Here is a 24646-nt window from a genome sequence, read left to right as displayed (position 1 = left end):
CTCGCTGTCGTTGTCGAGCGGGAGAATAGGGGAGCGCGCGCCGGGTTACGGATGGGGCGGGGCTAAGCTCTAAGCGCGCGCCCGCCTAACGGTCGTCGTCCTAGGGCTTTCGCGGGAGCTTTTTGTTTCTTCTCGGCCACCGTCCCGTCCCTCTCCCACTCCAGCGGTTTATTTACAATCCTGCGCTGTTTCGTGTTTTCCCAAAGATGGCGCCCAAAGAAGTTTGCAGGCTGAGCTTGTGGCCCATCCCAAGGGCAATTATACCCCGGCCCCGCCCCCGTAGTCCCAAGAATCAGGCTGAAGCAACGGAGTGAAAACTGTATTTACAAGACAAGCAGTTACACAAGGACTTAAAAAAAAAAAAACGGGAGGGTACAGAGGGGAGCCGGCAGTCAGGAGGGGCCACAGCCCTGGCCCGCGGCAAGACCCAGGATGTTTGCCTGCAACACAGGAGGGAAGGGGAAAGCAGGTTTAGAGCCGGGCAGGGTACAAACCAGGGTAACAAGGGGGCCCGAGCCGCGAGCTCACCTTCAGGAACGACTCCATCTGTTTCCCCGACATGCCCTCCACGCGTTCCAGGTCCTCAACCTGGCAGGACAACAGCAATGGGGAAGGGTCTAGGCCAGGTGTCCCCCACCCAACTCCATTCCAGGGCTGTCCTCCCTGGGCCATTACCTGGCTGAAGGGGCCGTGGAGCTCCCTCCAGCCCACGATGAGCTGAGCCTTCTTTTGGCCAATGCGCTGCAGGCTGCGCAGATCACGGGCTGAGCCTTCGTTCAGCAGATCTAATATTTTTTGGCGACCATGGGCCAGTAGCTCTGGGCTGATCTGCAGCTCCCAGCCGTCCTCAGCCTTCTCTGGCTGTGATGCATCCAGGGACTCCAGCTATGAGGCAGGAGGTGAGTGACAGAAACAGCAGAGTTTGCTGTTCGGCCCGCGGCAATGAACCGCTCTGGACTCCTCTGCCAAGGATAGGAGTCTTAACAGCAGCTACCTGCCCGCCCTCCCCAGCCTCTGTTTCCCTCCTGTCTAGTGTCTGTCCTGACACCCTTCCCTCTGGTCACTCTGGCGTGATTCCCAATTTATCTAATCTGTGAAAGAGTAGAATAGAGTTGTTGTGAGGATCAAATTAGTTAATGAATGTAAAACACACAGTAAGCTCTTAAATCTGGTCCCTCATTTCTGAAAAGGAAAGAGTAAGTTCTTTCATCTCCAGGAAGGCACATAAGACGAAGTACTCAACAAATGACTCTCAACTGATGTCATCTCAGTTTAAAAACTGAGGTGTCTTTCAGTGTCATTTCTTGACTGTTTAGTTGTCTGCCTAAGTGGGCTCTGTAGTTTGTAGAGGGCAGGACCCAGGCTATACACTGTGCCTAGTAAGTAGCTACTGACAGAGTGCGAGCCATCAGAAAGAAAGAAAAATAAAAGGTGATGGACACCCATCCTGCTAGGTACATTCATGTGACCACATTTCATCCTAAATGCCCTGTAAGACATTCTGAGGGTAAGCAACATGGAAGGGTTGTGAATAGCTGATAAGTGTATGGACAGGCTATGTAACTCTGGCCAGTCCTCTTCCCACTAGAGGTCTCTGCCTCTTCTCCTGGGCTCTAGGTGTATGTAGCCTAAGCCTGCAGCGACTCTCACCTTTCTCTTCCGGCCTTTCTTCTTCAAGATATGGATCTCGGCATTTGGGGATGCTGCCTGCTCCTGAACTGAAAGTAAGAATTATGAGCTGGAGTCAGAGCAGAGGCCACTTTTCAGCCCCCTGGTAGCCATGTGGTCTTCCATTACTGATTCCTCAGTTCCCCTCCACCCCAAGTTAACCTTCTCTTTTGTTTCCACAGGACCTTTCTTCTACTTGTACATGAAAGTAATCTCAGTTGGTCTTTCATGATAATCAGTCATGCAGTGGTCAGTCTACCCCACTGTACGAAATGAGAGCAGTACACCCAGCTCTTATTTCATATCCACTTTCCCCCTTTCCATCATGGTGGGAGGACATGAGTGACGTAAGGACAGCTGCTCCAAATACCGCCTTCCTTCCAAGATCTCAGTTACCTGGGCCCTTCTGGCCCCTACAGCCAAACTTACTCAGTTGTAGAGGCATCACCACTGCCTTTTTAAGGGGTTTAGCCACTGTGACTGTACGGCGAGCAAGGGGTCTGAGCATTGTGGAAGAGTAGTTCTCTTTCTCCTTGGGGTCAGCAACCTCCTGGGCCAGCACTTTGGCTTCCAGTTCTTTTTGCTTCATCTTAAGCCTCTGTTAGAAAGGATCAGGGAGAGATATGACCCAGAACCAACTTTAAGGCAGTGGATTAGGAAAGTGAGTCTGCAGGGCTCTGAGGCCTTAGAAGAGCAGAGTGAGCACCAACAAGAGAAACTACCAGGAGACAACTGGAGCCCAGGGTAATTAAGGGCTTTCTTGGACGTGAGTTTGAGTGAACTCCGGGAGATGGTGATGGACAGGGAGGCCTGGTGTGCTGTGATTCATGGGGTAGCAAAGAGTCGGACACGACTGAGTGACTGAACTGAACTGAATGATCAGGAAAATAGATGGGGAAACAGTGTCAGACTTTATTTTTGGGGGCTCCAAAATCACTGCAGATGGTGATTGCAGCCATGAAATTAAAAGACGCTTACTCCTTGGAAGGAAAGTTATGATCAACCTAGATTGCATATTAAAAAGCAGAGATATTACTTTGCCAACAAAGGTCCATCTAGTCAAGGCTATGGTTTTTCCAGTGGTCATATATGGATGTGAGAGTTGGACCGTGAAGAAAGCTGAGCGCCGAAGAATTGATGCTTTTGAACTGTGGTGCTGGAGAAGACTCTTGCGAGTCCCTTGGACTGCAAGATCCAACCAGTTCATCCTAAAGGAGACCAGTCCTGGGTGTTCATTGGAAGGACTGATGCTGAGGCTGAAACTCTAATACTTTGGCCACCTCATGCAAAGAGTTGACTCATTATAAAGACCCTGGTGCTGGGAGGGATTGGGGGCAGGAGAAGGGAACGACAAAGGATGAGATGGCTGGATGGCATCACCGACTCGATGCAGAAGAGTTTGGGTGAACTCCGGGAGTTGGTGATGGACAGGGAGCCCTGGTGTGCTGTGATTCATGGAGTTGCAAAGAGTCGGACACGACTGAGCGGCTGAACTGAATGATCAGAGCTGCCCAAAGGTGGAAGGAGCTTCTCTGTGAAATACTGAAGGGAAAGGCTATTCAAGCAGAGTCCTGACTTAATTTTATCTGGGTTTTAGCAAATGGCGATGTCCTACACTTGTACCTGGAATTTTTTTCTCTTGCCCCCTCACATAGGATCTCAGTAATTTTTCAAAGTTCAGCCATGTTAAGGACATTCAAGCAGAGAACTGAGGGATTCCAGTGTTGGGTGAAAACTGGATGCTGGTCCAGCCTTTCCGGTCCTTCCCTATCTGAAGATCCTCTGACTGTTTCTCAAGGTCAGCAGGAATCCCAGCTCCAACCTCCCAACACTTACCTCAATTTCCAAATCCTTCTCTTCCACTGTCTTCATAAGCACCATCCGCTCTCGCTTTGGGGTGCTCAGCAGAGGGGTCCCCTGGCTCCCCTGGGAGCCCAGCAGACGGTCCAAGCTTAGAAGGCGCTCCAGCATTGCCGGATCCATGCTGCTTAGCTTCTGTAGAGGGCTGAGCACACAAAGAGGTTACTCCGCACTTACCTCTTCTCTCATCCTCCTCTCCAGCAGCAGGATTCCTCTCATCCTGCCTTAACTTGGTGTTTCTGTGGTTCTACAACCCTACTATTAACTTGCTGGCAACCCTGTACAAGTTATCCAGACACTCTGGGTGCAGTGTCTTCTTTAGGTGAATGGGGATCAATCACTACTTGCCCAGGTAAAGTTCTCAAGGAGGCCAGGAGATCAAATGAGAAGAAGCATTTCATGACCACTGAATGGCAGGTATTCATGGGATCTAAGACATCCCCCTACCCTAAGGCACTCACTGTCGAACAGTAAGAGATCATAAGGTGACAGCAAGGGCCATCCGTACGCCTGTTCATTTGGAGGAGCAGTGGGTGCAAGATTCACGGAGGAGGTCATCTTCAGCGGGCTCTGAAAACCCCTGAAGACCTCAAATGCCAAGCCTTTCTCCTGTGGGCAGCAGGAAAAGCCTATTCAAAAGGAGACCTGACTTAATCTGAACATGGTAACATTTGTTCCTTCTGTCTGGAATTTCCCCCTCACATCTGATCTCAATTGTCATTCAAAGTCAGTTTGATGCTACCTTTCAGGTGATGCCAGCTTGGCTGTGTATCTTCTTTCCTACATTATGAACTAGCTTCTCGAGGATAGAAACTGCCCTGTTCTTTATGTACAAGGGCCTCAGAGAGCAGGATCAGAAAGTACAGGTGAATACAGTAGTCATTTATCCTTTCCTGGCTGTCGCAGAACAAAAGGATCCTCCTTCCCTATTGTGCTCTTTACTGTCGACCTTTCGTCATATACGATGTTCCCGTCTTGCTTCCTCTACTGAAATGTGAGCCCGCTGAGGTCAGGGTCTATTTAGGTCTGATGTGCCCCACATCTAATGGCAACCCACTCCAGTACGCTTGCCTGGAAAATCCCATGGACGGAGGACCTGGGTGGCTGCAGTCCATGGGGTCGCACAGAGTCGGACACGACTGAAATGACTTAGCAGCAGCAGCCCCACATTTGAGGTTACCCAAGGTCCCTATCTGGCAGAGACCTTGCCTGTTCACGTGTTTTACACATGTGTATGTTTCTCTTGAGTCTGTACACATATGAGAGGGGACTGCTGACAAACAGTTTAAGAAGGACAAGATCGAGAGATGGGGTTCCGAGTGAACACAAGTACCTAAGCGCTTTTTGCTATCCTTTCTAAAATAGTGAGTTGGTCAAAAAGTTCAGGTTTTCCTGTAAGATGCTATGAAAAAACCTGAATGAATCTTTTGGCCAACCTGATACAACTGTCCCCTGGGGCAGAATGTGCACTAATCCTTGGCCTCCTCAGGTCACCTCTGTTCAGTTCTTAGGACTTAAGAGAGTTGAGAAGCTTTATTGGAGCTAGGGGTAGAAAAAGGACAAAGATCAAGATGCAAGTGGTTCCTTGGGAGGCTAGGTGGCCAGACACAGAAAGCAAGACCACTGAACAGGGGTGACTTGAACATGAATGCATACTGGGCCATGAGGTGGGGCTATCAGAACAGGAAGGGAGGTCACACACCTCCCTTGTTTGGATTCAGCGTAGAAGCAGGGCAAAGTTAGGACAGCAGCTGACTCCATGGAGAGTTACAGAAAGGCTGGACTCTGGACACACAGACTGAGTCTCAATGAGACATTTTTCTATCTCCTTTGCTATGCTTTATCCTTGGGACCTGAAAGACCTGGTCCTCATTACTCCTTGAATCAAAAGCAAAAGTGCTCATCCTTGAAACATTGGTGCCAAAATGTGAGACTTTGCTGACTGCCTAAAGGAGTTGGAAAATAGAAAAGGCGGGTGGAGGTGGCAGCTAGGAGCTCAAGGAGCCTCCTTATGACCCCTGATAGCAGCATCAAGGCTGGAGGTTGCAATGAATTCAGTAGAGTAGGATTTTGGCTGAATCCAGTGGAAGAACAAGTTCACAACTCAAGAATCCAACAGACTAAACCCACAGCCACTCTGCACCCAACCTGGGCACAACAGGAAAGGGACTATGCCCAAGACTCCTCCCTCTCTGCTCACCTGAGTTTCTGGGAGGCAGAGGCTGGAGCTATTGGGAGTTCGGGACTCCCAGTTTCCTCTTCCTCAGGGCCTCGGGCTCTCTTTGCCTCTGATGGGCCTAGCAGTTCTTTCTGAGACAGTTTTACAGGTGCCAAGACTAGGGGAAGATGGCAGGGTAGGGAAAGAGGGGGGCGTCAATTTCTGTGCTGATCCTTGGTGGATTCAGCAAACTCCCCAGGTGTCCAGCCTTGGCCTGTCCACTCCAGCCCACCCAAGTCCTCACCAGGAAGCTGCAGGCTCTCATTGGTAAAAGGCCGGTTGATCACCTCCTTGGACCTGGCTGCAAAGTTGAGTGCAGAGACTGTGTCCAGGTAGAAGCGTCTCTCAGGGGCAATGTTGGCAATGAGGATGCTGTGGGCTGAGCCACCCAAAGAGTCCTGAGAGATGGGGACAGGGCAGGGTGGGTCAGTCAGTAGCCTCACCTTCCCCTTCCCTGACCGCTGTTCCTCGATACTCCAGCAGGCCCGAGAACCCCTTTCTCCAGCCCCTTTTACCCGAGATGGGAGGCCTGACCTGCAACAGGCGAGTGAGCTTGCTGTCCCGGTAGGGTACCCGAGGGAGGCCCTGGTTCAAAGCATCCACCACCTTGCCCAATACAAACAGGGAGGTGTTGATGGCTCCACTCTCTTTCAGCCTCAGGCCCTTGTTGCCTGTGCGCCGGTTGTCCTCTGAGCCAGCCAAGTCAATCAAGTAGAGTTTCCCTTCCCGCTGGCGAAATGGGGCCAAGCGTTCTCGCTGATCCACCTGGGGGCAAGAGCAAGGGCCCCCATTTAATTCAAATTCTGGGGGCTCCGCAGGTCCTCACCCCTGTCGGGGGTGGAGGAGAGGTCTCACCTTAACCAGGAGCACAGCATGACTGCGGGAAGAGCGCTGGTTGAGCCGGGTGGCTCCCACCGTCCGATTTCGGCTGGCTGGCAGGAAATGCCGCTCAAAATCAGCAAAGCTAGTGATGGGCTTCTGCGTGAGGCCCGGAATCAGGATATTTCCTCGGCAGTCTTCTCGGATCACCAGGTCTCCCGATGAAGGTTCCAAGAGGTCTAATACCTATGTGAGCAGTGAGGGGTAGGGCCAATTCTCCACTTACAGGCTGCCTACTTCCTGCCTGTGGTTCTCATTTTCTTTGCTGGATTCTCAGAGTTGTGCCATCTGCTACCCCAACCTCTGTCTTTCCAGGTGTCCTTGCTAGATCAAAACTTCATGTTCCAGAACCGGGTCTGATTTTTACCCTGTTTCTTCCCTCCCCAATCAGAAAGGGCCCTTGAGGACTTCCTGGTGGTCCAGTGGCTAAGACTCCACACTCCCAGTGCAGGGGGCCTGGGTTCGATCCCTGGTCAGGGAACTAGATCCCACATGGCCACTAATGATCCCACATGTGCCTCAATTAAGACCCTGAGCAGCGAAATGAATATTTAAAAATGGGGCTGGGGGGCTCACCTTTTCCTGGTAGATCTCTAAGTAGGACATAGTAACAGAGAGGGCCCATGGCCGGCCCTCAGCACCCTCCTCCCTCGTGAGCTGTAGGAGGTCCATGAGAGCCCGAGGAATCACCCCAGGCTGCTCTGGGCTGCCCAGCATCGTGTGTGTCTTCCCTGGGGAAAGAGTGGAGAGAGCTGTGAGACTTTCTTCCCCATTCCTGAGTCCCTTCTGGTCCAGGGCTGCTCTGTATCTGGCCTCCTCACCTGCCCCTGTGGGCCCATAGGCGAGCACACTGGCATTCTGCCCTTCTAGCAAGTGCCTCAGGATGGGCTGCACCGATCCTGCATAGATGTCCTGCTGAGAGCTCCTCTCCCCGTAGAAAGCATCAAACCTGCGGGCAGGAAGAAAGGCGGGACTCAGTAGCAGGTTCCATTCTCACCCAGGTCTAGAGGATAAAACTGGTCTCACATTTAAGGGTCCCTATTCTTCTTCTTACACAAAGATCTAAGAAAGTGCCCACTGAACACCCATTCTGTCCCAGTCTCTGTTTTGGTGTAGAAACACAGATGAATTTGGTATCCCTGCTCTTAGGAGTTCTGCAGTCTGGTGGCATAGATAGATACCCACACTTTGCTGTGACTCAGGAAACAAAGATGAGAATGCACTAGGAGGAGTACCATTCTGCCTGGGAAGGAGGATTTTTGCCAGAGAGAGAAGAGCAAGATACTCTAAGTGTCAAAAATAGCACACAAGACATGGTATAAAAGGGCCAGGCTTCCCAATCCTTTTTCATAACACAGAATTTATAGAAAGTGGCATCTGTACACCACATGGAGTAAAGACTAGATGAGACTTGACACACCTGAAGCTTAGTCACTGTACTCTGACGGAGAAGCTTCGGTTGAGGCAGGGATTAGCACTGATATAGTGGAGTGTAGCATGTGCGGGGGGTAATGAGGCTGGAAAGAAACTAAAGCCAAGTTGTCAAGGGCCTAGAACAAGGTTGGCAAACTTTTTCCATAAGAAGCCAGATAGTAAACATTTGGGGCTCTGTGGACTACATGGTTCCTTTCACAATTGCTCACCCGTCACTGTAGTCAGGCAGAAAGCAGCCGCAGATAGTATGTAAATAAATGAGCATGACCATATTCCAATAAAGCCTTATTTACACAAAGTCTGCTGACAGATTTCACCTGCAGATCTTAGTTTGCCACCCTCTGGCCTAGAATGACAGGCCAAGGAGCCTGAACTTTAAATCTCCCAAGGAATTTTAAAACAGCTGTGAGCTCTATCCCCCAAACATGGGTGGTCTTATCTGACACCACCCAGCCACAGCTTGGGTTGGCTGCCTGGTCTATGTTTCCCCAACCCTTCCCACCCCTCCCCAAAGGTCCGAGCTGGACTCCCCAGTTCGCCTTCACTGCTCCTTCCCCACTTTGTGCCTGCTTCCCCTCTAAGACTGTGAATAGCAACGTGCGTCTGACTCAGCCTCCAGCCTTCCCCACACTCTCCTGGACAGGCCCTATCGCAGTGGGCACCCATGAACATTACCCGAAGCAAAGGTGTGGCAAACAAAGCTGCATTAAGGAAGGAAGAAGGATCCTCAGGAGGAGGTCTGAGAAATCGCTTCTGGGCAAGTGATAGTGCGAGCAGGCCTAGGAGAGAGAGAGTGGGAGGGAGTGTGGCCTAAACCTTACTGGTATTTGAGAGTCTCTTGGTGGTTCCTCCAGTTGGCAATCTCCAGAGAACAGCTGTCCAGGCCCCGCACACAGGGGGTGTCGTTTTCTCCAGCTGTCCCATCCACAAACGGGCGCAGTCTCACAGCTACCCTCACTCGAGCTGGAGGTGGGCGCCGGGCAGCTCCCACCTTGCTTAGCCGACAGCGACCGGCTCCTAGAAGATCATTTTTAGGCGTGAAGTATGATGGCAGCTTTGCTGAGAGATAAGGGTATGAGTGGGCTTCCTGGTGGCACTAGTGGTAAAGAACCCACTGCCAATGTGGGAGACCTAAGAGACACAGCTTCGAACCCTGGGTGGGGAAGATGCCCTGGAGAAGGGCATGGCAACCCACTCCAGTGTTCTTGCCTGGGAAATCCCATGGCCAGAGGAGCCTCGCGGGCTACAGTCCATAGGGTTGCAAAGAGTGGGACACGAGTGGCGCAACTGAGCACACATGAATACACAAGGCTAGCAGTCTTGGAGGTGGAGGTAATTGAGCTGACCCCTGAAGAATGAGTAGGGTCACTGCCAAGCATTTCAGGGAGAAGGAAAGGCATGTGCAAAAAATATGGAGGGGTGAAAGCAGGCCCCCGTGTAGAACCACTAAGGCAGGACTGTGTGTGTCCTGTAGGTGAGTCGAACACAGAAGGGCAGGATGGAAGAGAAAGAGGAATCAAATACACGATCTCAGGCAGGGTGCAGTGGGGGGCTGAAGGAGAGAGATTATCTATGGCTGGAACCATAAACCAGATCGTGTACTTAGCAAACATTCACATTTATGAAGCACTGGCTAAGCGCTGCTGCTACTAAGTCACTTCAGTCATGTCCGACTCAGTGCTAGGCACACTTTAACTTCCATGGTGTCCCTGAAAGGTAGCTTCTGTCAGTCCTATTTACCTGTGAAGACGCTCACAGAGGTGCAGCCACTCTCCAAGCACCTCGGTGGTTTAGGCCTGGAGCCCTGTGGCTATTACTGTATTTTGAACCATAACCTACATTGTGTCTTCTTTGCTATTCAGAGGAATAAACAGGGATTATTTAACTTATATGCAGAGTACATCATGAGAAACGCTGGACTGGAAGAAACACAAGCTGCAATCAAGATTGCCGGGAGAAATATCAATAACAGATATGCGGATGACACCACCCTTATGGCAAAAAGTGAAGAGGAACTAAAAAGCCTCTTGATGAAAGTAAAAGAGGAGAGTTAAAAAGTTGGCTTAAAGCTCAACATTCAGAAAACGAAGATCATAGCATCTGGTCCCATCACTTCATGGGAAATAGATGGAGAAACAGTGGAAACAGTGTCAGACTTCATTTTTGGGGGCTCCAAAATCACTGCAGATGGTGACTGCAGCCATGAAATTAAAAGACGCTTACTCCTTGGAAGAAAAGTTACGACCAACCTAGATAGTATATTCAAAAGCAGAGACATTAATTTGCCAACTAAGGTCGGTCTAGTCAAGGCTATGGTTTTTCCAGTAGTCATGTATGGATGTGAGTAGTTGGACTGTGAGGAAGGGCGAGCGCCGAAGAATTGATGCTTTTGAACTGTGGTGTTGGAGAAGACTCTTAGGAGTCCCTTGGACTGCAAAGAGATCCAACCAGTCCATTCTGAAGAAGATCAACCCTGGGATTTATTTGGAGGGAATGATGCTAAAGCTGAAACTCCAGTACTTTGGCCACCTCATGCAGAGAGTTGACTCACTGGAAAAGACTTTGATGCTGGGAGGGATTGGGGGCAGGAGAAGAAGGGGACGACAGAGGATGAGATGGCTGAATGGCATCACTGACTCGATGGATGTGAGTCTGAGTGAACTCCGGGAGTTGGTGATGGACAGGGAGGCCTGGCGTGCTGCGATTCGTGGGGTTGCAAAGAGTCAGACATGACTGAGCGAATGAACTGAACTGAACTGAAAAGCTGAGCAAAACCCCAGCATCTTAGTAGACTAAGAGACGCCCCCCGCCCACCCATAACCTTGACAACAGAGGCAGGGAAGGAAGCCTGAAGACTGTGTCCCAGAGAGCCCCCTGGGAGGGTCAGGGGACCACAGCTCATTTCAAGGGAAGCTCTTTCCACCCTGGCTGTGCTGGGTGTGTCTGCAAGTTTGGCCTCAGTTTCTATCCTGCTCAGCAAGTAGGTAAAAGTGGGTGTAAATTGTAATGTGTATACAGATAACCTAGAGGAGCTCAAGATTCTGCATTTCTAGCAACTTCTAGGTAATGCTTATGCTGCAGTGGGACACTGAATTGTCAAGGTGTGGCAGACCAGGACCTCACGGGATTCTTCTAGGATTAAGGAAGTGGACATTTGCCCCATCTAAAACCCAGTCACTGGACTCCCTGGCCTTTCTGCGCCTCTATTTTTGCCTGGAGTTTCTTATCTATATAAGTTCACACATACACACATATGCCCCCCTGCACAAACTGTTAAGTGATGGTTTTCTCTCCATGGAGGGTCATGTGGGTTTATTTTCTATGTTACCCAGTTCTGTAATGCTGTAACATTTGCAGTAAAAAATAACAGGACTTCCTGGTGGTCCAGTGGTTAAGTGCTTCCATTACAGAAGGTGTGAGTTCAATCCCAGGTCAGGGAACTAAGATCCTGCATGCCAAGCGATGTGGTCAAAAAATTAAAAAAAAAAAAAAAAAAAAACACACAACACTGTGGACAACTTTGGAAAGGATGAAGTTAAGAGGCAGCCGCCAGTCCCTCAGCTTACAAAGGCACTAACATGCAGTGCTTCTCTGCAGTAAGTTTTCTGTTTAGTTTGCTTCTCATAATTAAATCTAAGTCATTTGGCAGTGGGGGGGGGGTAGTTATTTTTATCATTAAAAAACACAATTAAGATAAAACTGGCGGGGGGGGGAGGCCTTTCTTTCCGTGAACTGAAAAAAATCTATGAGGTAGGTATTTCTGTATTTTAGATACCATACTGTAGCTCATAGCTAACAACAGAATTCAAACCTAGATTTCACCTCCAAAAATCTGCTTTTAATGAGGATATCGTATTGCCTCCCTGTCACATACCAATTGGGAAAGTTCTTGATAGCTCTGACTCTCCATTTTTGCTGGTGGTGGCAGTTGGTTGCTGGGACCCACGGACCTCATATTAAGGTACCAGGCTGGTATCTGTGGCCAACATAGAAACAGCAGGACAGGCTACCCCAGGAAGAATCTTTTATGTAAGTAAGGTATACCCACAAGCAGACAGCCTGTTCCAAAAACTGGGCCTCCGTTCCTTCATCTGACAAATGAAGCTAGCAACCCCGTTTCTCACTTTAAAGTTTACGAAGCACTTGGGCATCTAGTTTTCATTTGACCTTCATGGCAGTCCTGAAAGTCAGAAGGAAGTAGAAACATGCAGATGAGAAAACTAAGACTGCAGGGAGGTCAAAGACTTCTCAAAAACGTGTGCAGGAACCTCCCCTTGCCTGTCTTTCCCAGGTTTTTTTCAGCGAGAAGAGAACGGGGATGGTAGATACAGAAGCACTTAAAAAAGCTCAGTGAGCAGTACAAGGGGAAGGGGAAGTCTGTGGTGATGTAGAAAGAGTATAGACTCTGGCTAGACAGAGCTGGATTTCAATTCCGGCTCTAACACTTATCAGCTTGTGACCTTGGGCAAGTGACTTAACATCCATGAGCCCCAGTTTTCTTGTCTATAAAATAGGGAGAGGAGGGCCTTGGAAGGTCTTAATGAGGATTAAAAGTAACATGTAACATGTTAACTGAGTAACTAGTACATAGTAAGTAGGTTGGTAACAATTCTAGTTAAGATGGCCTAGGTTCAAATCCTAGCTCTGCTACTTAACAACTAACTAAATAACCTGGGGAAATGATTTTCCATTCCTATGCCTCAATTTCCACAACCTGTCAAAATGGGAGTAAATAAAAACACTTGTTGGGTTCTTATGGCAGTAAATAAGGTCATTCACATAAAAGTGCTTAGAACAGCAAGAGCATTGGTGTGTGTGTATATGCTCAGTTATGTTGGATTCTTTATGACCCCATGGACTGTATGTAGCCTGCTAGGCTCCTCTGTCCATGGAATTTTCCAGGCAAGAATACTGAGTGGGTTGCCATTTCTTAGTCCAGCGGATCTTCCCGACCCAGGGATCAAACCCGTGTCTCTTGTGTCTCTTGCCAACTGGCAGGCGGATTCTTTACCCCTGCGCCACCTGGGAAGCACAACAGCACTGGTATTTGATAAACACCCAGTAAGCATCTTGTTATATATTCATCCATTTTCCAAATGAGGAAATGGCAGTATAGAGAGGTTAGCTAGCTTGCCCATAGTCAATAGCTAGCTAGTGACAGAGCTTCAGATGAAGGTCCAACTCTAAAGTGCATTGTGTGATTTCTGGGCCTTCTTAGACCCTACATCCCCATGGGCCTCAGAGTCGGAGACAAGTTCCTCTACTAGCTGTGTGACCTTAGGAAGGCTTCTTTCTTAACCTCTTCAAACCGCCGTGTTTTTTTAATAAAAATAACAGTATCTACCTCATAAGATTGCGAGGAGCCAGAGAAATAATGTACATACAATGTTTTAACACAGCGCCAGCATAAGCACTCCACAGATGTCAGCTACTGTTGTAATTACACATTTCTCTTGCTACTCCCTTCAAGGCAACAACTCACCCCTGCCCTCATCATTCAGCAGGGTCACCAGTGACCCCTTTACCACTAGAGCCCACAGCCCGGTTCAGTCCCCACCCTGTTTGACTTCCCTGCAGTATTCAACACCCCAGATCCACTTTCCTTTGGAAAATACACTTCTCCCTGTTTTCCTGCCACCCACCAGTTGTCTAGTCACTCCTCAGTTTCTTCCAGTCTTAGATATCTTCCCTAAGCTCCTTCTATCCTCTTTCTAGATCAGGGTTGCTCAATTCCTGCACTATTGATATTGTGGGCTGGATAATTCTTTGGGGGCGGGGCTCCCCTGTGCATCGTAGGAAGTTTAGCACATACCCCACCACCATGACCACTGCAACAACCAAAAATGTCTCCAGATATCACAATTGCCCCCAGTTGAGAACACCATTACTGACTGACTAATTTCACAGGCATGGTCCTGTGCTCCTGACTTCAATTACCATCTCAAAGCTAATGACTCCTAATTGACACTTGCACACCAGAGTGCTCTCTGCTGCCCTGACACCTCCTCTTACATGGTATTTCAAACTCCACTCGTCTTAAACTGAATCCTTCCCCATCCCTCTGCAACCCCATCTTCCTTCTACGCTCTCTAACGTAAATAAATGGAACCAACCCCAAAGATCGGAGAGGCTTTCTTAACCTCATCTTCTCCCTCATTTCTCACACCAGTTCTTCATTAACATGTTAATTCTACCTTTTAAAAATAAGTCCACTTCTTTCCTACTGTGCCGTCTTTGCCAAGGTTGTCTTCATTTCAACAGCCTCCCCACTGGTCTCCTTGCCTCCAGTCTCATTCCCTTCCAATCATTCTTCCTCTACTTCCTCCCTAGCTTCTCCATCACACTCTATGTAGCTGTACATTTGTCTGTCTTTTTCATCTAACTGTGAATTCAGTGAAAACAAGTCTTACTTGGCTTGCCTTTATATTCCCAACATCCAGCACAGAGTAGGCTCTCGGGGGGTATTTGCTGAACAAATTAAAATCTGTCAAATGAATACCATAAACTGTAGCCACTGCCATTCTTCCTCCAGAGCTCAGAGTCCAGGGGAAGCTGGAAGGAGGCACATTCACACAACTCCCAGTGGTAAAAGAGTCTATTTCACCATAAAAGCCACTTTGAAAAAAATAATATATATTTCTTAAAAGTCACTTTGAGGTTGGGCGAAGTTAGCACTTCTAATTATTTCTAATTTCCCCCTCTCCAATGATTCCCAAGCTTCATTCAACTTAACTCTTCTTTTATTGATGAGGAAATTGAGCCAAAGAGAGCATCTTTGGCCTCTCTTTACAACATAAATAAGAAACAGATCAGTTGGTGGTCTTTTTGATCCAACAAAGTGTAGCAAACTTCTATCCAACCTTTGAAACCCACTTCAAATATCACTTCCTTAATGAAGTCTTCCTAGAATACCCAAGAGTTTACTTCAGATTCTGTGTTCCCTATAGCAGTTTATACATACCTCTCATTGCTTTTTCACGATATTATAGATTTTTATGACTATCTATTGATACAGACTAAAGCTCCTCTAAAGAAGGGACAATATTCATTCAAGCATTTTTATGATATCTACAATGTACCAGACACAGTGGGTCTTGGAAGGCTCAGGGTAGGTTGTGCTCAGACGGCAGGAATATCATGTGCTTGGGCAAAATGGTTAAGAGCAGAGACTCTAGAATCAGATTTGCTGGGTACAAATTCAGACTCCACTATTTACTGGTTGTGTTAACTTTGAGCAAGCTTTTTAACCTATCTATGGTTCTTTGGTTTCTTCATCTATAAAACAGAACAATAGTAAACTACCTCATAGCAGCATGTAGAGATTAAATGATTCATCACCATAAAGTACTTACAACTGTGCCTCACCCCTAGCAAGGGCTCAACATGTGCTTGACATCCTATTAAATAGGTTTGCTTCCAAACAGGGCCCGACAAACAGTAAGGTCTCAGATAAATTCTATGGTGCCCATTATAATCACTGACCAGAATTCAGTGTACAGGAAGGCAGAAGAGCAAGATTCTGAATGTCCTAGTAATCTTTCCAAACAGTTCTGACTTGCAGCGCTATAAGAAACAGTCTCTATTTCCCTTTTCTGTGATAACAGCACATCTTATGCTGTCAACTCACACCCTGCTGCAGCCCGTCTGAACCTCTTACCTCTCTCAGGGATCTCCCTGCACCCAAACAACACGTCATACAGGAACTCTTCCCCCAACCAAACGTGTATCTAGATCCCTTTTGTCCCTATGGTTAGAGTATAAAGTTAGCTACTTTTCGCTCGCTTACTCCTGTAGTCTTCCGAGATAGGTCACTCTCCCCATTTTATTAACAAAGAAAACTGAACTTCACAAGGGAAAAGTGAGCTGGGGTCAAAAATGCGCCGGAACTAGGTCTCAGTGCGGGTCTAAGGACCGACACCGAGAGCAGGAAGCAGAACCGCGACTCCCATCCACACACCCAGCTTTCTCCTCCCCGCCCCCGCGCCATCCGCGGTCTCCGGAACAACTCACGGAGCCCACACTTGACTCCGACCCATCGCCCCGCAAGACTCCAGGCTACAGCAGCCGCCCTGCTCGAGTCGGGCTAACTTACCCGAGATCGCCGCCGCCATCTCGCGTCGCCTCCGAGCCGGGACCCCCGCGTCCATCCCACTCCCTCCCGGGGCCCGCCTCTCTATTCGAATTTCCCGCTGCCCCGCCCTCTCCATTGGGTTTCACCAATCACGGCTACTCGTCGCCGGAAGCTCCTGCATTTGCCTACCACTATCCCGCCCTCTAGGGCTCGCCTCCAGGTCCTTCAAGAGTTTCCCCTGGAGGAGAACGCATGCGCGCACGTCGGATACTTAGCCGTTGACGTCGGGCCGGCGCTCCCGTGCAAACTCCGCCGACCTAGGCTTTCGCGACAGTGGCCGTCTGGGCCACTAGTGAGCGCTGCGGCGTACTGGGCTCCAGATACCTTCTGGGTTTCCAGGGGTAGGTTTGCGCTAAGTGTAGCGTTTTCGCTTCATTAATGCTAAGTCACTTCAGTCATGTCCGACTCTGTGAGACCCCATAGACGGCAGCCCACTAGGCTCTGCTGTCCCTGGGATTCTCTAGGCAAGAACACTGGAGTGGGTTGCCATTTCCTTCTCCAATGCATGAAAATGAAAAGTGAAAGTAAAGTCGCTCAGTCCTGTCTGACCCTTAGCGACCCCATGGACTGAAGCCTACCAGGCTCCTCTGTCCATGGGATTTTCCAGGCAGGAGTACTGGAGTGGGGTGCCATTGCCTTCTCCATCGCTTCATTAGCCCCGCCTCAAATAGCTACGAATCGTGGTATGAATTGAGCAAAGGGTGATGGAAGGCACTTAATTGATTTATCGAAAAATTTCTCTGAACTGAATACAACTTTCTCTATTTTAGTGGCAGAATAAAAGCACGTTACAGGAATAAAGATGTTGCACGGAAGTTGTTTCTCGCCTGTGTGGGGCGGGAATCGTTTTGTTTATTTGGGCACTTTGCCGTCAGGGCCAGTCAGCGGTCTAGTCACTGATTTAGGTCAGGACCACGCTGGCTAGATTGTGGGTAAATCACGCTGCACTCACGTTGCTGAGCCCAAAGCCACTCTGAGGTGTAGAGGCCAGGTGACCTATGTCCTCTTAGGTCTTATGTCTGAGCCGAGGAGACCAACTCGGATGTTCTTTACTTTGTAACTCAGCATGTCCCTGGTCTGTCTCAGGCATGGTCCGTCTCTTACTTAGTGACTTAAATCTTGGTCGACTTCACCCTTGCTCCCATGTCCTGTGGATCTAGTCTGTTAAATAGTTCCCTCGCCCTTGTGGAAGCTTAACCATCTTTGAGCTCCTGGTAGGGCCGTGGTTTAGACATTATGTCCAACATATCAGAAAACAAATACAACACCAGTGATTCTCAAATTTTTTAGCCTTGGAATGCCTTTGAATTCTTAAAAATTAAAGCTCCAAAGATCTTCTGTTTACATGGGGTTTATCTATCCATATTTACTGCATTAGAAATGAATACAAATTTGAAACATGTATTAATACACTTTAAAAATTACAGAAACAAATCTGTTGAGACAGAAAGTTGATTAGTGGTTGGCAGGGGATGGTAAGGAACTGATGAACTGAAACTGTTGCTAACAAATTGAAATTTCTTTCAGGAGTGATGGAAATGTTCTGAAATTAGACTGGTGATAGTTGCACAATACAGTGAATGTACTAAAAACCACCAAAATGTACACTTAGAAATGATAAATTAAAGAAATGATAAATTTTATGTTATATGAATTATGTCTCCATCTAAAAATTGTCCCACATTGCAATAATAACTCTTTACATATGACATAGATAACATTTTAGTTTTTAAAATGACTATTTTCCAAAGCAAAAAAGAAGAGTGACATTGTTTTACCTTTTTACAAACCAACCCGGGCATTTCTTTGGAAGGAATGATGTTAAAGCTGAAGCTCCAGTACTTTGGCCACCTCATGCGAAGAGTTGACTCATTGGAGAAGACTTTGATGCTGGGAGGGATTGAGGGCAGGAGGAGAGGGGGACGACGGAGGATGAGATGGCTGGATGGCATCACTGACTCAATGGACGCGAGTCTGAGTGAACTCCGGGAGTTGGTGATGTACAGGGAGGCCTGGCGTGCTGCGATTCATGGGGTTGCAAAGAGTTGGACACAACTGAGTGACTGAACTGAACTGAACTGAATGTCTGGTTTGAACTTCCCAGGTAATGCAGTGATAAAGAATCCACCTGCCAATGCAGAAGACTCGGGAGCCTCCAGTTCCATCTCTGGGTGGGAAAGATCCCCTGGAGTAGGAGATGGCAACCTTCTCCAGTATTCTTGCCTAGAAAATCCCATGGACAGAGAATTCTGGTCAGTTACAGTCCATGGGGTTGCAAACAGTTGGACACAACTGAGCTTGCACGCACAGTGTCTGATTTAAGATGAAACAGCAGGATTCTTATATGTGTTTCTGTAGTCAGTCTGTTGTAACATCACACATCATATAACCTCTTGAAAACTGGGCAATATACTCAAGAAAGAATTTAAGTAAAAAGTCAAACGGTATCTCAGTTTTTTAATGAAAATAGTTTTGACGTTGCAGACCCCTAACAGTGTCTCAGGAATCTCAAGAACCATTAGATGATTGGCATTTTGGTCTTCCCTGCACTTTACAGAGGACTATTTGGGCTTCCCTAGTAGTGCAGACAGTAAAGAACCTGCCTGCAATGCAGGAGACTTGGGTTGATCCCTGGGTTGCGAAGATCCCAAAGATCCCCTGGAGAAGAGAATGACTACCCACTCCAGTATTCCTGCTTGGAGAATTTCATGGACAGAGGAACCTGAAGGGCTGCAGTCCATGGGGGTCACAAAGAGTCTGTCACGACTGAGCAACTAACACTTTCATTTAGGTTTTCACATCTGTTGTCAGTCCCCAGATATATGGTAAGATACCTGCCAGAAATAGTGAAAAGAGCGTAGCTCAGAGAGTCAGGACTTGTAAGATAAAAAAAAAAAATAGCTTAGGTACAGGGCTTCGTTGCCAGGTGCCTGGAGTCAAGATATTTAACCTCTTTGTGCCTTAATTTCCTTAGCTCTTGAAAGGGAATGATGGTTGGATCTACTTCCTAGGGATCTGCATCTGCCTGCTGGCAATTCCAATTGTTAAACACCTGATATTCCAAGAGAAACAATAATTTAAAAGGAAAAAAAAAAACCCTTCCAAACTACATCCTTAAGTAGCAAAGGAGAGCAAAGTTGGGTATAAGAGCTGACACCAGGGACTTCCCTGGTGGTCCAGTGGCTAAGGCTCTGTGCTCCCACTGCAGGGAGCCCAGGTTCAATCCTTGGTCAGGGAACTAGATCCTACAGGCCACAGCTAAGAGTGTGAATGCTGCAAATAAAGATCCTGCATGCCTCAACAAAGATCGAAGATCTTGTTATTACAACTAAGAGCTGACACACTCAAATAAATAAAGAAAATAAACATTAAAAAAGACTCAATGAGTCCAAAAGCTATTTAGTTTTTCTTTTGTATTCCCCATCTCAGAGAATATCCTTCTTCCCAGTTGCCCAAGCTACTGATGTGGTAGTTCTAAATTCTCTTTCACTCACCCTCTTGCCTTTACTTATCAATTCTTCTGAGCCCATCTTCCCCCTCAAATCTCTCAAATTCTTCCCTTTTCTCTCTTTCTCATGCCTTTGTACAGACATTATCATTTCTGATCTAGAACTAGCCTCTTAACTCTTATCTCATCCTGCTTTATCTTTAGTCCATTTCCCCAATTTACACCAGAAAAATGCTGTACAGCTTATCAATCCAATGGGCAAAATTTGATTCAGTGCCATCGCATAACCCATAAAGTTTAAATAAATAGTTCAGTATTATGTTCATGGTTCCTGCCTGTCTATGAGGCTTCATCTTTGGCCCAGTTGTGCTTTGCATTTTGCCTGTACTGAACCACTTGAACCATTTTGCCTGTACTGAACCACTGAACCATTTTGCCTGTATTGAATCATGCTAATCATCACACATGACTTGGGGGCGCAATCAAAAAGTAGGGTGAATTTTATGTGATTTATATATCAGTAAAAATATAGTTGCATAATATTCCATTCCATGGACTTGAGAGAAGTATTTCTACATAAGCCATACTTAGCACTGTTGCTCCACGGACACACACACACAGACTTCCCTGACCTCCCAGAGAAAGTTAACCCTCCTTTTGGCTCTCTTAGCATATTACAAAAAACGCCTTGGTTATGCCACCAAACCAACAGTTTAACTAGAGGAAAAGAACCAGATCTTCAGTACTCTTTGTATTCCTACCCTTTAGCAGGGACTATTTGGTAAATGATTAGCTTAATTCAGCACTATTAAAACTCAAGTTTTTAAGTAAGGGGACATTTTCCTTAATCATAATCTCCTGCCAAAACCCAATAAGGACTAGATAAAAGCCAGGAGTCCCTCCCCTTAATTCCCTTCTGCCATGGCTGCCCCTTTGGTTCCAGTCCCCTAACTGGGTGAAAAAAAACAGAGGCTTTCCTAAAGTTGACCAAATATCTGATCTGTTAAAAGCCTGTCAGATTCAGCCATAAGATCTAAAGTATTGATATATGCTCTAACATGGGTGAAACTTGAAAATACTATGTTAAATGGCAGAAGCTAGACATAAAAGGCCACGTTGTTGTATAATTTGATCTGTGTGAAATGTCTGGAATAAACAAACCTATAGAGACAGAAAAGAGATGAGGGTTACAGGGGCTGGGGGAGAGGAGAATGGAGAGTGACTGCTTCATGGGGACGGGGTTTCTTTTTGAGGTGGTGAAACTATTCTGGGATTAGAAAGTGGTGATGGTTCCACAATCTGTGAATACACTAAATACTTCTGAATGGCATACTTTAAAAGGGGGAATTTTGGACTTCCCTGGTGGTCCCCTGGCTAAGAATCCACCTGCCAATGCAGAAAGCATGGTTTGATCCCTGTTCGAGGAGGATTTCACATGCCGTGGGGCAGCTAAGCCCACATACCACAACGACTGAAGTCCATGCACTCTAGAGCCAGGGCTCTGTAACAAGAAAAGCTACCACAATGAGAAGTCCAGGAAGAACAAAGAAGACTCCGCCAAAAAATAAAATTTTTTTTTAAAGGGTGAATTTTATGGGTCTTCCCTGGCCAGCCAGTGATTAAGACTTAGTGCTTCCAATGCAGGGGGTGTGGGTTCCAACCCAGGTTGGGGAACCATGCCAACCATCCCACATGACACGGGGGCGCAGTCAAAAAGTGGGGTGAATTTTACGGGATTTATATATCAATAAAAATATAGTTGCATAATATCCATTCCATGGACTTGAGAGAAATAAAGGCATTTTTATAAAAAAAAAGACTAGTCATGAGTTTGTATCATGCTAATATTTCTTTATAAAATTACATATACATGACTGTTATTTTTGTCTAATTGGGAAAAAGTGTGACCGAAATTCCCTGGGATGTGAATAAACCTATTGGGAGCAATGAGTAATCACCACCACGAACACAAATAAACAAACAAAAAACTGTCAAAAATTTGGGACCGAGAACTAGAATTTCCAAAGCAACTATATACCCTTAAATCCTTCCTGAATATGTCCAGTCCCCCTAATGCTTCTCCCGGACTCTAAGTAGCCCCTTCAGTTCACAGAAACATGATGGACAATCTCCACCCCAACCCCACCTCCTGGAATACCCTTTTGTTTTGAGGGTAAAATTGGCAGAGTGGGCTTCCCTGGTGGCTCAGTGGTGAAGACTCCACCTGCCAATGCAGGAGATGCAGGTTCGATCCCTGGGTCAGGAAGATCCTCTGGAGAAGGAAATGGCAACCCACTCCAGTATTCTTGTCTGGGAAATCCCATGAACAGCGGAGCCAGGCGAGCTACAGTCCATGGGGTCATAAACAGTCGGATACAACTGAGTGACTAGACAGCAACAACAGTTGGCAGAGTAGAAGCTGTTGAGCAGGTGGTGGCTTCTGGAGGAAAGAACTGAGGTCTGAGAGAGCTGAGCACGGACCCAGGACTTACGTGTGAAGGCGGGAACTAGGATGGGGTAAATAGCCAGAGTCCTTGGCAGCCACTCGGGCTAAACTTTGGGAGTTGAGTGGGTTCTGGGAAAGAACGAAGGATGGTGACCTCCAGGCACCCACAAACGGTGAGTGGGTTGAGGTCAGGAGAGTGAGGTGACAGCCTGTTGGTGGAGAGGCACTATCTCAAGAAGACAAAGGAAGAAAGGGCTGGAGAGTGAAGCATCTGGAGTCTTGACGATAAGCCACGATTGGCCTTAGCTTCAGCCTCCAGTTTGGGTAGACATTTGAAAAAAAGAATCAGTTCAGGCCAGAATCTTATCTCTTCTATATTTCTAAAAGTTATCTCAGCTGAAAATACTTTTGTAAAGTTAAGTTATTTGGGGCTGTGCTGGGTCTTTGCTGCTGCACTCTGACTTTCTCTAGTCGTGGCAAGCCCTGGCTACTCTCCTGCTGGGGTGCATGGGCTTGTAGGCTTCAGTGGTTGTGGCGAATGGGTTCAGTTGCTCCTCGACATGTGGGATCCTCCCAGACCAGGCATCAAACCAGTGTCTCTTGCATTGGCAGGCAGACTCTTAACCACTGGACCACTAAGGAAGACCTTATCTCCTCTTGATAAATTATGAAGAAAAGCTCAGGATTCTTTCATCTCTCTCCCTCCTCCTCCCACTCTTCCCCAGACTAACACACAACAAGTAGCCAGAATGAGATTCACACATTCCTACCCAGAGTCAAGAGGTGCATCCCACTAGCTGTAGTCATGCCCTTTTATTGTTTGTTGGTTTTTTTTTAATTGAGACATGTGGATGATGGTTAGTGGTGAGTGGGTTCCCAAGTCCCCATTGTAGAGTTGCCGTGCAACTTAGCAGCTCTCGTAATCAGAGGGGTAGAGGTCCCAGTGGAAGCCGATGGCATCAATAAGGGAGCCAGATCGGCCACTGAAGAATCGTAGCACAGTGTTGGGGTACAGAGGAACAGCGTTGAAACTCGTGCCTTTGTCTTTCCCGAAAGACAGGAAGCGGAACTTGTCCGTCACAAAGACCAGCTTTCTCAGGTAGGTCTTGTACTTTCCCGACACCTGAACGATGGATTCCCCCGGGTAGAGAAAGATCTCGTCCAAGTCTCCCGAGGTGCCACCCACATAGTCGCTCCACACCGTGCCATAGCGCACCTGGAGACTAGGGGTGGAGTGAGGAGGGAAAGAAGGGAGACACTGAGTAAGGTGATCAGAATTCAGGAGCTGTTGGCCTACAGGCTGAGACCTTCAGACTGGTGATGGAGATGACAGCCCTGAAGAGTGTGAGGGTTGGATGAGCCCTGGAAGGTCATACATGGAACTTCAGCTCCTCATCTTGCTGATGAACAGGCTCACAGAGGGAAAACAGCTTGCCCGGAATCACCCAGACAGTAAAAATCAGAGCTTGCCTTTGGAGTCTACGTTCCCATTGGGCCCCTACTCCCTACTTGAAAGAAGAAAAGGGATTTTTTTTTTTCCCCAAACATCTGAAAGGCCCCCATGAGGGGAGAGACTTGTTCATGCTGTGCCAGGCTCCAACGTCAGAAAGACACACGTTTGGGGAGAGGCATCCAGTTAGAGACGGAAGATGCCAGGCGGGATTTAAACCTCGGGTGGGGGTAAACTAGACAATGCCCAGGTCCCTCAGAGGTTAGGGTATATGAGTTACTCATGATCACACATGTGAGAGTCTTAGGGGTTTCGGCAGCACAGGTCTCAAATCCAAGTCATCTAATAACTTTTCTGTATCATGTTATCCCTGTGACTTGCTGATGTGACCCAAAGTGACTGCTGCTGCTAAGTCGCTTTAGTCGTGTCCGACTCTGTGCGACCCCATGTCACTGAGACCTTCCTAACTTAGTAAGATCCTAGAAGGTCGCCAAAGCACAGAATCTCGAAGACGCTTACCCTACGATGTAGTAACTGCTAACTCGGATGCGAATGGCGGTGATGGGGCCATCCAGCTGGTTTCCAGACTGGGAGAATCGTTCTCCTCCCCCACCTCCGTATTCTCCACTGTAGGAGGAGGCCCTGGGTTGAACTGGAGGGAAAGGAGGAGTTGTGGGGAGAAATCCCCTGAGAGCTCAGTTTCTCCTCATCACCCCTCTTCCTCCCACAGCTTGGTTCCCACCACGCCAAGTCAGCCTCTGAAAGCCTTGGCTGCCTGCAGCGCGGGCGGCTGTCTTCCCCTGATCTAGTCCTGGGCTTCGAGCTTCTCACTTACTCTCTGTGGCAGAGGCTGAGGCACAAAGTAGGGCGAAAAGAGCAGTGGTCCACATCCTGGGGCTGGAATGAGAAGAAAGGGAGTGAATAGTTGCCCTTATCCCCTCGGAGGCCATTTGCCCAGGCTCCCCTAACCTCCAGCTGAGTCTTGGGGTTCTTGGTCCTTCAGTGCAGACCTCGTCCACTCAGTCTTCAGCTTTGAAAGAACTGCCCATAGTCTCTAGTCCTGTTCATCACAGATACTATCTTACGTGTCCTTAATCCCTCTCCGTCTCCCC

The 24646-nt window shown here is 47.7% G+C and overlaps 2 protein-coding genes across 2 annotated transcripts; both read right to left on the bottom strand.

The window, feature by feature from the left end:
• Positions 1 to 305: 305 nt before the first annotated feature.
• Positions 306 to 16206, bottom strand: KIF22 (kinesin family member 22). Its single transcript, XM_052635622.1, has 14 exons — positions 16152 to 16206; positions 8881 to 9076; positions 7447 to 7574; positions 7202 to 7356; positions 6602 to 6811; positions 6281 to 6511; positions 5991 to 6144; positions 5729 to 5864; positions 3505 to 3673; positions 2098 to 2266; positions 1651 to 1718; positions 676 to 885; positions 529 to 588; positions 306 to 440 (listed from the first exon to the last, which is right to left on the bottom strand). Exons 1-14 carry the CDS (start codon positions 16204 to 16206, stop codon positions 393 to 395), a joined length of 1989 nt encoding a protein of 662 aa, XP_052491582.1. The 3' UTR covers positions 306 to 392.
• Positions 16207 to 22991: 6785 nt separating this feature from the next.
• Positions 22992 to 24424, bottom strand: ZG16 (zymogen granule protein 16). The gene is made up of 3 exons (XM_052636233.1): positions 24370 to 24424; positions 24054 to 24186; positions 22992 to 23307 (listed from the first exon to the last, which is right to left on the bottom strand). Exons 1-3 carry the CDS (start codon positions 24422 to 24424, stop codon positions 22992 to 22994), a joined length of 504 nt encoding a protein of 167 aa, XP_052492193.1.
• Positions 24425 to 24646: the final 222 nt, after the last annotated feature.

The sequence above is a fragment of the Budorcas taxicolor genome, chromosome 2, assembly GCF_023091745.1.
Source record: "Budorcas taxicolor isolate Tak-1 chromosome 2, Takin1.1, whole genome shotgun sequence".
NCBI classification, from domain to species: domain Eukaryota; kingdom Metazoa; phylum Chordata; class Mammalia; order Artiodactyla; family Bovidae; genus Budorcas; species Budorcas taxicolor.
This window is presented reverse-complemented; position numbering and strand designations above follow the sequence as displayed.